We start from the raw sequence: 12,522 nt of genomic DNA on the forward strand, positions 1-12,522 counted from the left end.
CCTCTCTTTCTTTTGGGCGTGCGGAAGGGCGGTCTCCGGTGGCGCTCGGAGTGAGCCCCGCGGAACTCGAGGGGGGTTTAGTTTGGACCGCGCCCGGCTAAGGCGCGGAATGGGCGTGGAATGGGCGAAGTGTGAGAATTTAACTTAAGACAAGTTCCGGGAAGGACTGCTAGGGCGAAGCTCTCCCCTCATCCCGATCAACCCCCAGCAGCAGCGGCGGCGGCAGCGGGAGTAGAGCGGCTTGGTTGGATCGGGGCAAGCGGCTCGGTCGTTTCGGAGATGGAGTGGGGCAGCCTGGGTACTGACTCCCGCCAGCCCACCTGCCGGGAAAGGTGACTCTATCGCCGGCCAAGTTCGAGCGGACCGCTGCTCTTCCACTGGGCGAGGCGGGCGACCGCTTGGCTCCCAACCGCGGAAAGAAGGAAGGAAGGCAGGCGAGAGGGCGCTTGGGCGGGAGAGGGCCATGGGGTCCAACAACACGGAAGACCTCCTCTCTTCCAACGGCACCTACCCTCCTCCTGAACAGGACCCGGCCCGCAACTATGCCGCCTTGGTCTTGGGCATCTTCCTCATCCTCTTTATCATCAGCGGCAACTTGCTCGTCTGCCTCAGCGTCTGCACGGAGAAAGCGCTGAAGACCACCACCAATTACTTCATCGTCAGCCTCGCCGTGGCCGACCTCCTTTTAGCCATCTTGGTGCTGCCTCTTTACGTCTATTCCGAGGTAAAGACACCCCCCCCCCAGCACTTTAACTTCTTCCAACTCTACTGATGGTTTATGATGCAATCGGGTTTTTTTCCCCTTAGGTGAAAAAAAAAGCTTCCTCTACGGTTCGAGATATGCTTTAAATCTGATTGTTGGGGTTTTAAGGTGCCCCTTTTTGACCCTGGAGGGCAATCTGATGCAATTGTAGATAAGCATGGGAGAGGAATATATAAGGACCTTTGTATCTTGGAAGTTGGTCCATTTTCCAGGATGTATCTTGGACAATCCAAATGAAATAGCAATTCTTTTTCTAGGCTAGTCTAGTTCTGCAGAAGAAATGCCTCAATTCTGTTGGGTCCTTAATTTGTTTTTTTAAAAATAGCTTTTGCTTTATAATCTCTCCACTATAAAATATATTTTTCTTAAAGATATTAAGTATATTTGTATCCTAAACTAGGACTACAGTTTGAAGGCACATGATATATTAGGAGCTTTTGGTTCAGATTTGGAATGTGCCAGAAGCTCCTGACAAGTAAGAATATGAGCTTGTTCACCAGGAGAAGGATGGTCTGGTATTTCTAGCATTCACTGAACTTTTGTGGTTTTTCAAAGGACAAGGTGATGGAAGAAGAGTCGATCAGCATGATTATATTCATTACTTGACTCTAACAAAGATTATATGAACAGTTATTTTCTTCTGGAGAATAATTAGGGTGATGGTCTGAAGAGTGTCAGTCAAAAGTTGGAGAAATCCCTTTCAAAATTTCACTTGATAAAGCAGCTGTGGAGATAAACTCTGGTCATCCTGACTTCATCCTTTCATGCCCTGAAAATAATGTGAAGGAGTGCATGTGAAACTGCATTGTTCTGAACTCTTCGGAAGGAAGTTAAGATACAAGTGCAATTCAATAAATACAGTTAGAACAATAATTAAAATGCCCACAAAAATAGTATACCAATTATAATCTTGGGAATTATATGCACAGAACCTTAACCTGGTTTAGGAGGAGTTATGTTGTTTTAATAGACTTTCTTTGGGCAGATGTATTATGGTTATCTTTTTAGATATGAGAAATTGGAGGCTTGAAGCTTTGCCTTAAGTATTTTTAAGTGACCTTTCTTTTTAGATATTTTTGGGCCAAGTGTAGTATTGCTTAAGTGCTAGCTAATCTTAAATAGCTAAACTGCAGTAATCTTTCCATATGCTGTTGCACAAGCTTCCATTAAGTAATTTGAAGAAATGGATCACATAATAGAAAACCTAGACTAAGGGGTCTTTAACCAAGATTAAAATGCTGTTTAATAGAAGCATGATTTAGTCCAAAACATGTTTACGCAAAAATAAATCCCACTCTAGGAAGTGAGGTATGTTAAAGGATGTGTTTAAAATTTCCTGATGATAGAACATAGATCTAATGGAAAACACCTGGATAATTTGAAATTCAGAAAAAATGACAAGATTCTTAATGATACTTATCATTAAGTCAGCTAGTTGATGCATGAGAGATTTACACTAGTTGGAGACTAAACATTCTTTAAAAAATGCAGTAACAGGTGACTCTATAATGTTTGGCAAACAAAACATGTCAAATGTTATCACTAGCTATGGGAGAAATCTGGTTCCAAAGCTGAGCATTTGTAAGCCATGTAAGGGAGTTTCAGAGATAAAAGTTTGTGAGTGGCTAGAATTAGTGACGGGGAAATATGGATACATTTTCTTTTTGATGTTCATTTTTGAAGTAATTATAATTTTGTCATACTTCAAAGTATGTGTGCATAGAAGGTCTCTGTTTTCAGCTTCACTAAAAATATTGTCCAAAATAGATGTGGCAATCCTTCTTAGATCTGATTCAAAATCATTTGAAGTTAATGGAAATCATGTGAGATAAGCTAAATGTGGGGTAGATTGAATGTCAAGAATATGTATTAGAATGTGAATTAGAAACAGTGATGCGACATTCACCGCACCCTATTATTATCCATTATCTTAACAGGCTGTTATTAGATGAAAAAAGCACTCATGTTTCCAAGGGTACATCTCATTTAAAGAAGAAAAGGAGCTCGATGAGTGCTAAAACATTATTTCATGCATGTGTTTAATGAACGTGGGTATTCTGTAATGATGTGGAGAGCACAGTCTCCATGTAAGTAAACCAAAACATGCAGTGGCCCTTTGAGTCCCTGTACTTGTGTTTCAATGAATTTGATTCTGGAAAAGATATAGCTTTCTGAAATTTCCAAGGCTAAAGAAAAATCAATGCAAGGAACTTTGCTTATTGGTGTTAGAATATACCACCTAGCTTTATTATAGCAGTGGATCTTTGAAACAATGAAGACATTGCCCTATTTGTGGATGATATTTGCAAGCTGGTGAATACTGCAATGATTAAAGTAGAATAAAACCAAATCAAATGCTGCTTTGTAATTTTCAGTCAAAGCCAATTGCAATTTTGTACATTTAGAAACCAGCATGAGGGCCAGAAAGATGTGCTAAAGGTATAGGAGATTAGTATGTCCTGGAAGTAGAGTCAACAGCAAATTGGAGTCTATAAAGGACAGAAGTGTGAATCATCTTGGTGGTTGTTAGTTTGTCCCGGCAAATCTAGTTTATGTCTATGGAAAATCTGAACAATGTGTTGTTCACTCAACAGCATGCAACCCATCAACCATTTCATTTGAGGTATTTCATAGTCTTTCAGGTTTTGCAGCCTTTGAAAACAGAGATTTTATTGAAGTGTCTAGGTTCTGTTCAGTGAATAACATTTATATACATCTATCCTCAAAAATGCACTAGTGACTAGTACTTAAGTGGCCAAAACAAGAGATGATAAAGGAAGAAAAGCAGCTGTGTTTTGGTTTTTCCTCCTAACCTTTAGAAAATTTTCTAGTCTGTTGGAAACCCCAGTGCTCAAGTGATAGGATTTCATGTCCCAATGAGAAGAGTAATATCAGGTAACACGAAAGACTAGTGGCTTCATTTAATGGGGAAGGCAGTGACTACATTTAGAAGAATAAGAGATAATTTATATCACCATACACTCTTAAGATTCGGGATCATGGTGACTCAGTGGCTAAGACGCTGAGCTTGTCCATCAGAATATCGGCAGTTCAGTGGTTCAAATCCCTTGCGCCACATAATAGAGAGAGCTCCCATTACTTGTTGCAGCTTCTGCCAACCTAGCAGTTTGAAAGCACATAAAAAATGCAAGTAGAAAAATAGGAATCACTTTTGGTGGGAAGGTAACAGTGTTCCGTGCGCCTTTGGTGTTTAGTCATGTCAGCCACATGACCATGGAGATGTCTTTGGACAGGGCTGGCTCTTCAGCTTTGAAACGGAAATGAGCACCGCCCCCTAGAGTCGGGAATGACTAACACATATGAGCAAGGGGAACCTTTACCTCTTAAGAAAATACTTTTAATTCTGTACCAGTGGGCAAATTGAGGGGGTTGTTTTGATACAGCCTTTTCTTTATTAAGGAAAGAAAGAAATTCAGTTTGCAGTGCCTTTTATAATTGATGGATGATGTTGTTCTCCTTTGCCAATGTGGATATTTCCGGAGAGGGTAAAATACAGGATGCATCTTCCCAATGGCTTGTGGTTTTCTTGATGGTGGCAGTTGTACTTCCCTTGGGTGTCTGCAATTTGAAGTGAATATTCTTTTTGACAGGGAAAGTAAAATGAATTATAGCTATTTTTTTCTGCAACTGGTGTATCCAGTGTACTTTCTTCCCTGCCCTTTTTCTGGGATGCAGTTTATCTTCTTTAGAGAATTTACTTTTGTAAGCTTTATGTGTGAAAATGTTCACTTTTTCTTTATGAATAATTCTACACTGTGATCAAGGTGTGTCTTTTTTTTTCCTGCTGCAATGTTGCATAATATCATGGATTAAAAAAGAAAACTTTGTTTGAACTTTTGTAGAGACTCCTTCCTATCCAGAGTGTTTTGTTTTTAAATATAGATTTTGAATGTGGCTCTTTCATTTGCAGAGCTGGGCTATTACCTATTGTCTTTGAATAGAACATTGGGTGGTTTAAAAGAAGTGTTTATTTTTTTATTCATGCAGAATTGTAGCTTTCACAGGCATCAGTGAATATTATAAGCAACAACGCAATCTTGTTTGAAAAATAAATGGGTAAGATCTGGGAGTAAGTGTGTCCACTGGATTTTGCTCCCAGATCAGCAAGCAATATATGACTGCAAGTTTGATGGTCAAAAATAACATATCAACTAATATTACATGCTTATGCTGTGCTCTTTAGTATAGCACTTATTTCAGCAAGAGCAATACTGATGTTTAATCATCTTAGATGGATTTTTCCCCCCTGATCAGATTATCTGAGCTAGTAGATCTAGAATGTTAGCTTTTCATCACATTGCTGCACTGGGTTCATTGAGCAGCTTCCCCACCATATAAATCCTACTTGATACAATAATTATTTTTTATTGGCTTGGTTTGAGTTTCTTGAAAGAGTAAGCTTAGACCTTATTATATATAGATATTCCCAGTTTGGAATAGGTGGTGTTTGTGAGAAAGAGAGAATAGAATCAGAACATTTCACAGAGATAGATCATTCATTGATTGGCCCAGTTAATGTTGGTGTATATGTGACACTGTAAGGCCCACACAGAGGAGGCATTTGCGCATTGTGCAAATCCCAATGCCTTTCATGCAGTTACCATGGTTAAGAGTGTTGGTATTCAGCATATTCCAATTTCAGAATCTTTCTTATATTATTTTCCTCCTTTAGTATATTATTTTCCTTTCATCTGTGAGAGCTAAAATGTAGACTTTACACCAGATACTTCAGCTTGGTTTGTGTGTAGATGTGTGTGCTTTTCTTAGATAACACTCCGGGTTGTTAAATACCAAATATTATTGGCATTACAGTTCCATCTAGAAGGGTTGACAGCTTTTCTGATATCCCCAAGTTCTCATTTATTTCTTCATGCCAGAGTAGACAAATTCTACTGCAAGCAATTTGGAGTAAGCAGAAGAACATGGTATGGTTTTCTCTATTAAGATCCTAGTAGCAATTTTTTTATCACTGTACTGTGAGTTCTATTAGTATTGGATAAAAGGTAAAGCCAGTGGGTGGTCAATTTAATACAGTCTTTTCCCTGCTAGGCTGCTACTGCCTATTGAGGCAAGTTTGGGTTAACTACTTAGGAAGTTATTTTTAATACAGTTCATTAGGAAAAAGAGGAGAGTGAATCATCAGTGATTGGCTAAGCAATTCCCTTCTTGAGGTTTTTAAATCTTTGCTTGCTAATAAGCAATGCACCTGTTTTAATTTGTCATTCAAAGGGAAAATTTGATCTACCCAGCAGGGGCTTACTGGTTTTGTGAAATAGAATACACCCAGTGTCATATATAATCCATCACACTTTATTTTCTCCCTATATAGGTTTTTTTACTCCATTTTTGGTAAATCAGTCATTGCAGTCACATTATTTTCCAAATAAGATTCTTACTAATAAAGAATTCTTTATCTTTTGATTTCATATGTGGGAAATGGCAACACAGATGCAGAGGAACTGGTGGTGTAGACTGTAGAGCCCCTGAATCTGTTTATTCAACCCAAAATGCCCTAAGTTAAAGAACCTTCAATCTGGATTCCCAGAGGATCCAGTCTTAGAGCTCAGTTCCAGAGAGAGCCTGACATAAATTGTCTTCATGGAGACACAGTGGAATGGAAGGTTTCAGGCCAAGGGACTCCCATTTAAGTTTCTGCACATTTGAGAGGTAAAAAGGCAATACTTAAGTGAAGCTCAACCCCTGGGGATTCTACCTATGCCATTTTCTTGATGATGATACATCTCTGTTTTACTACCTTCTGAAATGTGTTTTTCAACTTTCAACAGCTTTGAGAATCCAAGCAGTTTTACAACTAGCTATAAACTAGGGATTAGCTTCTGAGATCAGCCTCTATGTAGAAACACAGTAAATTTTATGGAATATTTAAAACAAAAACCCAAAACGTTGGTTTTAACTGAATTCCACCTTGAATTCTGGGCGCTGTCCAGGGTCCTGAAAATTTTCTCTTCCTTCACATATATACAGAGAGCATTCCCCTTCTCTGTTTTCAGGAATCTTTGACTGAGCACTAGCCATCTTTTACCCTAGGCTCTTGTTTGATCGCACCTTCCTAGCTTACATTACATTTGGATGTGCCTTTGCCAGAATGGATAAATATTTTCCTTTGTTATCATAAGAAGACAGAGATACTAAGACTGTGTTAACTATACCAATACTCCAGTGGTGGGTTCCGGCTCCTGTTGTAACTGGTATGTTGCAACGGGGCCGGGTGTCCACCACGTGCATGCGTGCAGCACACACATGTGTACCCACCACCCACAATGCTCCAGCAGCTCTGCAGAGCGTCGCGCAGGCGCCATACACTCCATGCACAAATGGCTCAAATAGAGGTAAGGAGAGCGAGTGGGCGGGCCCTCTGGAGCACCGGTATGCATGTACCAGGGCTTACTGGTTGTATCCCACCACTGCAATACTTATAACAGAATTTTCAAGTCTACAAAGGGGTTGAACTTCAGTTTCTTTGATTTCCCATTGCCTGGGAGTAAAACCTATAAAATACAGAGCAAAATATAAAATAGTCACACAAGAGGGAGCAATTTGGAACATCATAGACAGTTGACCATAATTTTCTGGGAATCCACCCTTTCTTTCCTGGCTTATATTCACAGTTCCAATTTAGTTCTTTCCTCACTAATTAGATAAAAATATCTATTAAATATTTTGCTTAACATCAGAATATTAGGGCAGCAAACTGGCTAGACACTCTGGTATTTAAGGTCTTATTTGGTGGGAAAGTTTGGAAATCTGAAGTTTCATTTTAATTCTGGAGAAATCACTGTGAATAGTCTGTCACGTCTGACACCTTTCATCCCCAATTTTTTAAAGGAGATTCTTAATTTTCGTTTAATTGAGCAGTTGAATCTAACAGCAAATAAAATTCAGGAGTAGAATGAGAGTATTGGATTTGTCCTACACTCCCTTTCCCCTTTACTGTAAGCCGCCCTGAGTCCCCTCAGGGAGAAGGGCGGCCTATAAATGTATAATAAATACCTAAATACCTAAAAAATAGTTTATACTTGTGCAATTTCAGTTGTCTGAGATGGAGAACCAGGCTCTATTCATTGTGGCCATCTGCACAATCCCTGCAAGTTAAATCCAATCTGTAACACACAGTAGGTGATTTATCAAATTAGATGTGTGTGTTTGTGTGTGTGTGTGTGTGTGTGTGTGTGTGTAATTTTTAAAGGAATAACCAGCTTTATAAAAAAATTCTTACCATCCGACACATTATTTATTTTTGCAGAGACATATGTAAGGAAGCCATTATATATTTATTTATTCAGTGTTATATGTGTATAGGAAAAACCAGTGCCAATGAAAAAGATGGAAGTAGATGTGCTGCCATACTCCCAATACTTCTGATCTTTTGGTGTTGAATGAAGGAGTCTACAAAGGATTTCTACTTTCATTTGCAAGAAAATGAGTAGGAATAGTTTCACTTACATTATTTACATTACAGAATGTAAATAAATAGCAGAACACAAAGTGACTATTTTGGAAAAGCAGGACTTTAATGGCAGCATTGAGTGAGAAATTGTAGAACTCACTTATATCAAAGGCTTTCAGGGGATAATCCCAGAAGGTCTCAACAAACAATGGACATTTAATCCATCAATTTATTGGTGCCATTCATTGTTGCTGTTTTTTACTCCTAGCAACTGCATAGAATGATTTTCTCCATAATGATCTATCCCTGACTTGTTCCCTTCAGATCTTCCAACAGTTGCATTCACCCACACTGTAATTGAATCCATTCACCTTGCTGCTGGTCATCTTCTTCTCTTTCCTTCCATCTTTCCCAGGATTAGAGCCTTTTCCATAATGTATCTTCCCATAACATGTCTGAAGTAAGATTTCAGCATGGACACATCTGCCTTAAGTGAGAACTCTTGGTTGATTTGTTTAATGATCCATCCATTTGTTTTCTTGTCTGTTCTCTGTGTTCTCATAGTTTAGTCCTCAGTAGCAAAGTTCCTGTACCTTAAACTATGTACTGTGGATCTCACAAAATTCCTAAGAGGTCTATAAGGAGGCGTGCATAAGCGCACCAGCATGCCTACCGTCCCTGTCCTACTGTCCCCATTTATTTGTATTTATTTCATGCACTAATGTCCATGTTTATAACTGTTATCTCGTAAATGTTTGACAAAATAAATAAATAAATAAATAAATAAATAAATAAATAAATAAATAAATAAAAGATATATCAGGGATGTAAGAAATAGTATTGACATGCACAGCCTCCTGCCTCCCTTTATCTGGATTATTTTTGAAATGTTTTCTATCCAGTCTATCTTGAAAATGCCTGATTGTGCTAATGGAAAGGGGTGAGTGACAGTTGCCAAAGCATCCTGCTCCGTGAAAGGCTGCCTCCAGGATGCTACCTGAAACTGGCTAAAAGTTCTCCTAGCCAGCACTTCCATCTGCTGTTCAACCAGGAGCAAGTGCTTGAAAACCCCAGATGGCAGTCCTGCTTCTTCCAGGGGAATGTGATGCCTTCCAGTGATACAACTAGCATAGAGCCAAATAGTTCCAAACAACCATAACATCTTGTTGAAATTTAATTTAAACTGCCCAGTCAGAAGGAGCAGAGATAGTATAAAACAGGTCCTCAAATGTTCAACACCCACTGATGATCCAAAATTTTACTAAGAGGTCGAGCAGGATCAGAAGGGTCACACTCCCTCCCTCCAGGTCCTACTGTAGGTTGCTGCAAGTGTGATCAGTGCAGTTTTTATTTAATGCCCAGGTCTAAAAAATTCTAATTTGCTTCACCCAGAATCCTTGAGTCCCTGTTGCCTTTTCAACAACCTTCCTAAAAAACACCAAGTTGGAAAAAGTACTCAAGTAGACAGACGTGGTGATAATGTCCAAGTCAGGCATGCTATTTCCTTAAAAGTGTTAAAAGGAAGAGCATGATTGGCATCTGGCAGTCATATTTTCAGTCTCACTTTGTACATTCTCCTGTACTGGCATTGTCAACATTAATGGCATTTGGCCTTTCGGCATCTGGCTTCCTTTTTATTTGATTTCAGAGCCACAGCAGCATGGATTTCCAATTTCATTTTGCTTCTTCCTTCATTATCTATTTTCTGGCCCAATTCAAGCCATTGCCATATGCAAAGTTCCTAAATTTAAAATCAGTTAACCCTTTTGCCACAATGGTATATTGTGCCATCTCATTTTACTGTGAGATACAAAACTGACACAAAATGAATTTATTTGCTATGGCAGATTTCCTTGGACGTTAAATCCCATCAGTATGGGTTGGATGCAGATGATGAACAGGTTATGCATGATCTTGATGCATCCTCCTTATGCCGACTTTCTCTGAAATATCTGTTTTTCTCAATTGATTTAAAGCTGCAGTTTTAGGAAGCAACTAAAGGAAAGTTGGTTGATGATCTCTGGCGGGCCCGGGACAGGGGCTGCTCCTCTGTCCTGGTCCTATGAGACCTCTCAATGGCATTCAATACCATTGACCATGGTATCCTACTGCGATGACTCAGGGGGTTGGGAGTGGGGGGCACTGTTTTACGGTGATTCTTCTCCTACCTGTCGGATCAGTCGCAGTTCGTGTTGAGTGGAGGACAGGGATCGACCCCGAGATGCATCACTTGTGGGGTGCTCCAGGGGTCGGTTCTCTCACCCCTCCTGTTCAACATATATATGAAACCAGTGGGCGAGATCATCCGTGATTTTGGGGTACGGTATCATCAATATGCTGATGATACCCAACTTTTCATCTCTACCCCAAACCACCCAAATGATGCCCTCGACGTGATGTCCTGATGCCTGGAGGCTATGCAGATCTGGATGGGGAGGAACAGGCTCAAGCTCAATCCCTCCAAGACTGAGTGGCTGTGGTTTCCATCATCCCGATTTATGTATCTTGTTCCATCTTTGATAATAGGGGAAGAAATTTTAGCCCCCTCAGAGAGGGCTTGCAATCTGGGAGTCCTCCTGGATACATGGCTTAGTTTAGAAGAACACCTGACGGCCGTGACCAGGAAGGCCTTTTACCAGGTTCGCCTGGTACATCAGTTGCGTCCCTTCCTGGATCGGGATGCTCTATGCACAGTCACTCATGCCCTCGTCCTTTCTCGCGTGGACTACTGCAACACTCTCTACATGGGGCTGCCCTTGAAGAGCACTTGGAGGCTTTAGCTGGTCCAGAATGCAGCCGCACGGTTTATCATGGGGGTACCTAGGTGCTCCCATGTTACACCCCTTTTAGGTGGCCTGCACTGGTTGCCGGTTGTTTTCCGGGTGCAATTCAAGGTACTAATTATGACCTTTAAAGCGCTCCATGGCTTAGGCCCAGGGTACCTGCGAGACCACCTACTGCCACCAATAGCCTCTCACCAGGCTGGCCTCCTCAGGCTGCCGTCAGCCAGACAGTGTCGGCTAGCAACCCCAGGGGGAGAGCCTTCTCTGTGGGAGTGCCTACCCTCTGGAATGAGCTGCCCCTGGAGCTTCGCATAATCCCTGACCTCCAGTCCTTCCGATGTGCCCTAAAAAGTTGGCTTTTCCAGCAAGCCCGCCTGGTCTGAACAGAATAAAATAAATGATTAATTTAATTGTTAATTTTAATCTAATTTTTAAAATTTTATCGTTAGTATTAATTGGTTTTATTTTTGGATACTTTATTTAATTTCCTTTTTAACTTTTGTAATATGTGTTTTTTTATGTTGTACACCACCCTGAGTCCTTTGGGAGAAGGGCAGCATATAAATCCAATAAACAAACAAACATAAACAAACAAAGTATGGTACAATTTTCTTTTAGCGCGGTGACACTAAAAAATTATGAAACCGATTTCTCTGGAAGGAATGCGCTGTGCTCCTCACTAGAAGAATTGGAAAAGCCAAAAAATTTTGTGGGTAGAAAAATAGGCAGGCTTTTTAGGTACCTAAAACATGAAAAAATGAAATGGTGGTTTGAATCTATGCATATTTGTACCCAGAATGTAAGGTTTTAAAAGGTTACCCATGGCAGCAACTGTGATCTGCAACTGCAGAGCTATTTCACAGATTCTGGATGTCATGTGTATTTCATGCTCACCTTCCAAAGAAAGAAAGAAAAATCATTGTAAGTATTGGTTGACATATACTTGCTGGGAAGCAACTATTTTATGGCTTCCACAGGAAATATATTCTCCAATATAGAAATATTTCCTCAATAACAAGGATGCAGGGAAGATACTTACAGGGAAACTGGGATTTGAAAAGAAGGAGATACCCTGATGGCTGAAGGTTCATCTCTCCACAGCAATTTCTGTTCACGCTATTTTTATAATACTAGGGAGGATTTTGTATTTTCCGCAGTGACAATAACTGTATTTAATAAAACTGCAGATTATTGAATAACCAGGCTTTGTAATAGCACACATAAAGAAGATTTAGGCATTTGAACCACAAATACAGTTTGAAGTAACGCAGGTTCCCTACAGGGATGGGCAACCTGCAGTTATTGTTTGCCTTTTAATTTTTAGAAATTAATTGATTAATTTTTTTACAGCCCTCGGAAGGGGTGGGCTGATACAGGTTCGCCCGGGTTTGGGAGAACCCATAACTAACATTATGGCTGGTTTGGAGAATCTCCAAATCCCACCCATGGTTAGCCCCTCCCACCCCACCCCTCCCAGGAGTCTCCATGCGGCCCGTTTTGGATGCAAGGTAAGTGCAGGGCCTGCATGGAGGCTCGGGGAGGGGGAA

General features: G+C 40.3%; 1 protein-coding gene across 1 annotated transcript in view; it reads left to right on the forward strand.

Annotated features, from left to right (window-relative positions):
- Positions 1–463: 463 nt before the first annotated feature.
- Positions 464–12,522, forward strand: part of DRD4 (dopamine receptor D4) — a 31,677-nt gene continuing 19,618 nt past the window's right edge. The window contains exon 1 of the mRNA XM_032212711.1: positions 464–724. Within this exon, the coding sequence (XP_032068602.1) occupies positions 464–724 (261 nt within the window). The remainder of the gene's footprint in view (positions 725–12,522) is intronic.

The sequence above is a fragment of the Thamnophis elegans genome, chromosome 1 (genome assembly GCF_009769535.1).
Source record: "Thamnophis elegans isolate rThaEle1 chromosome 1, rThaEle1.pri, whole genome shotgun sequence".
In the NCBI taxonomy this organism is placed as follows: Eukaryota; Metazoa; Chordata; class Lepidosauria; order Squamata; family Colubridae; genus Thamnophis; species Thamnophis elegans.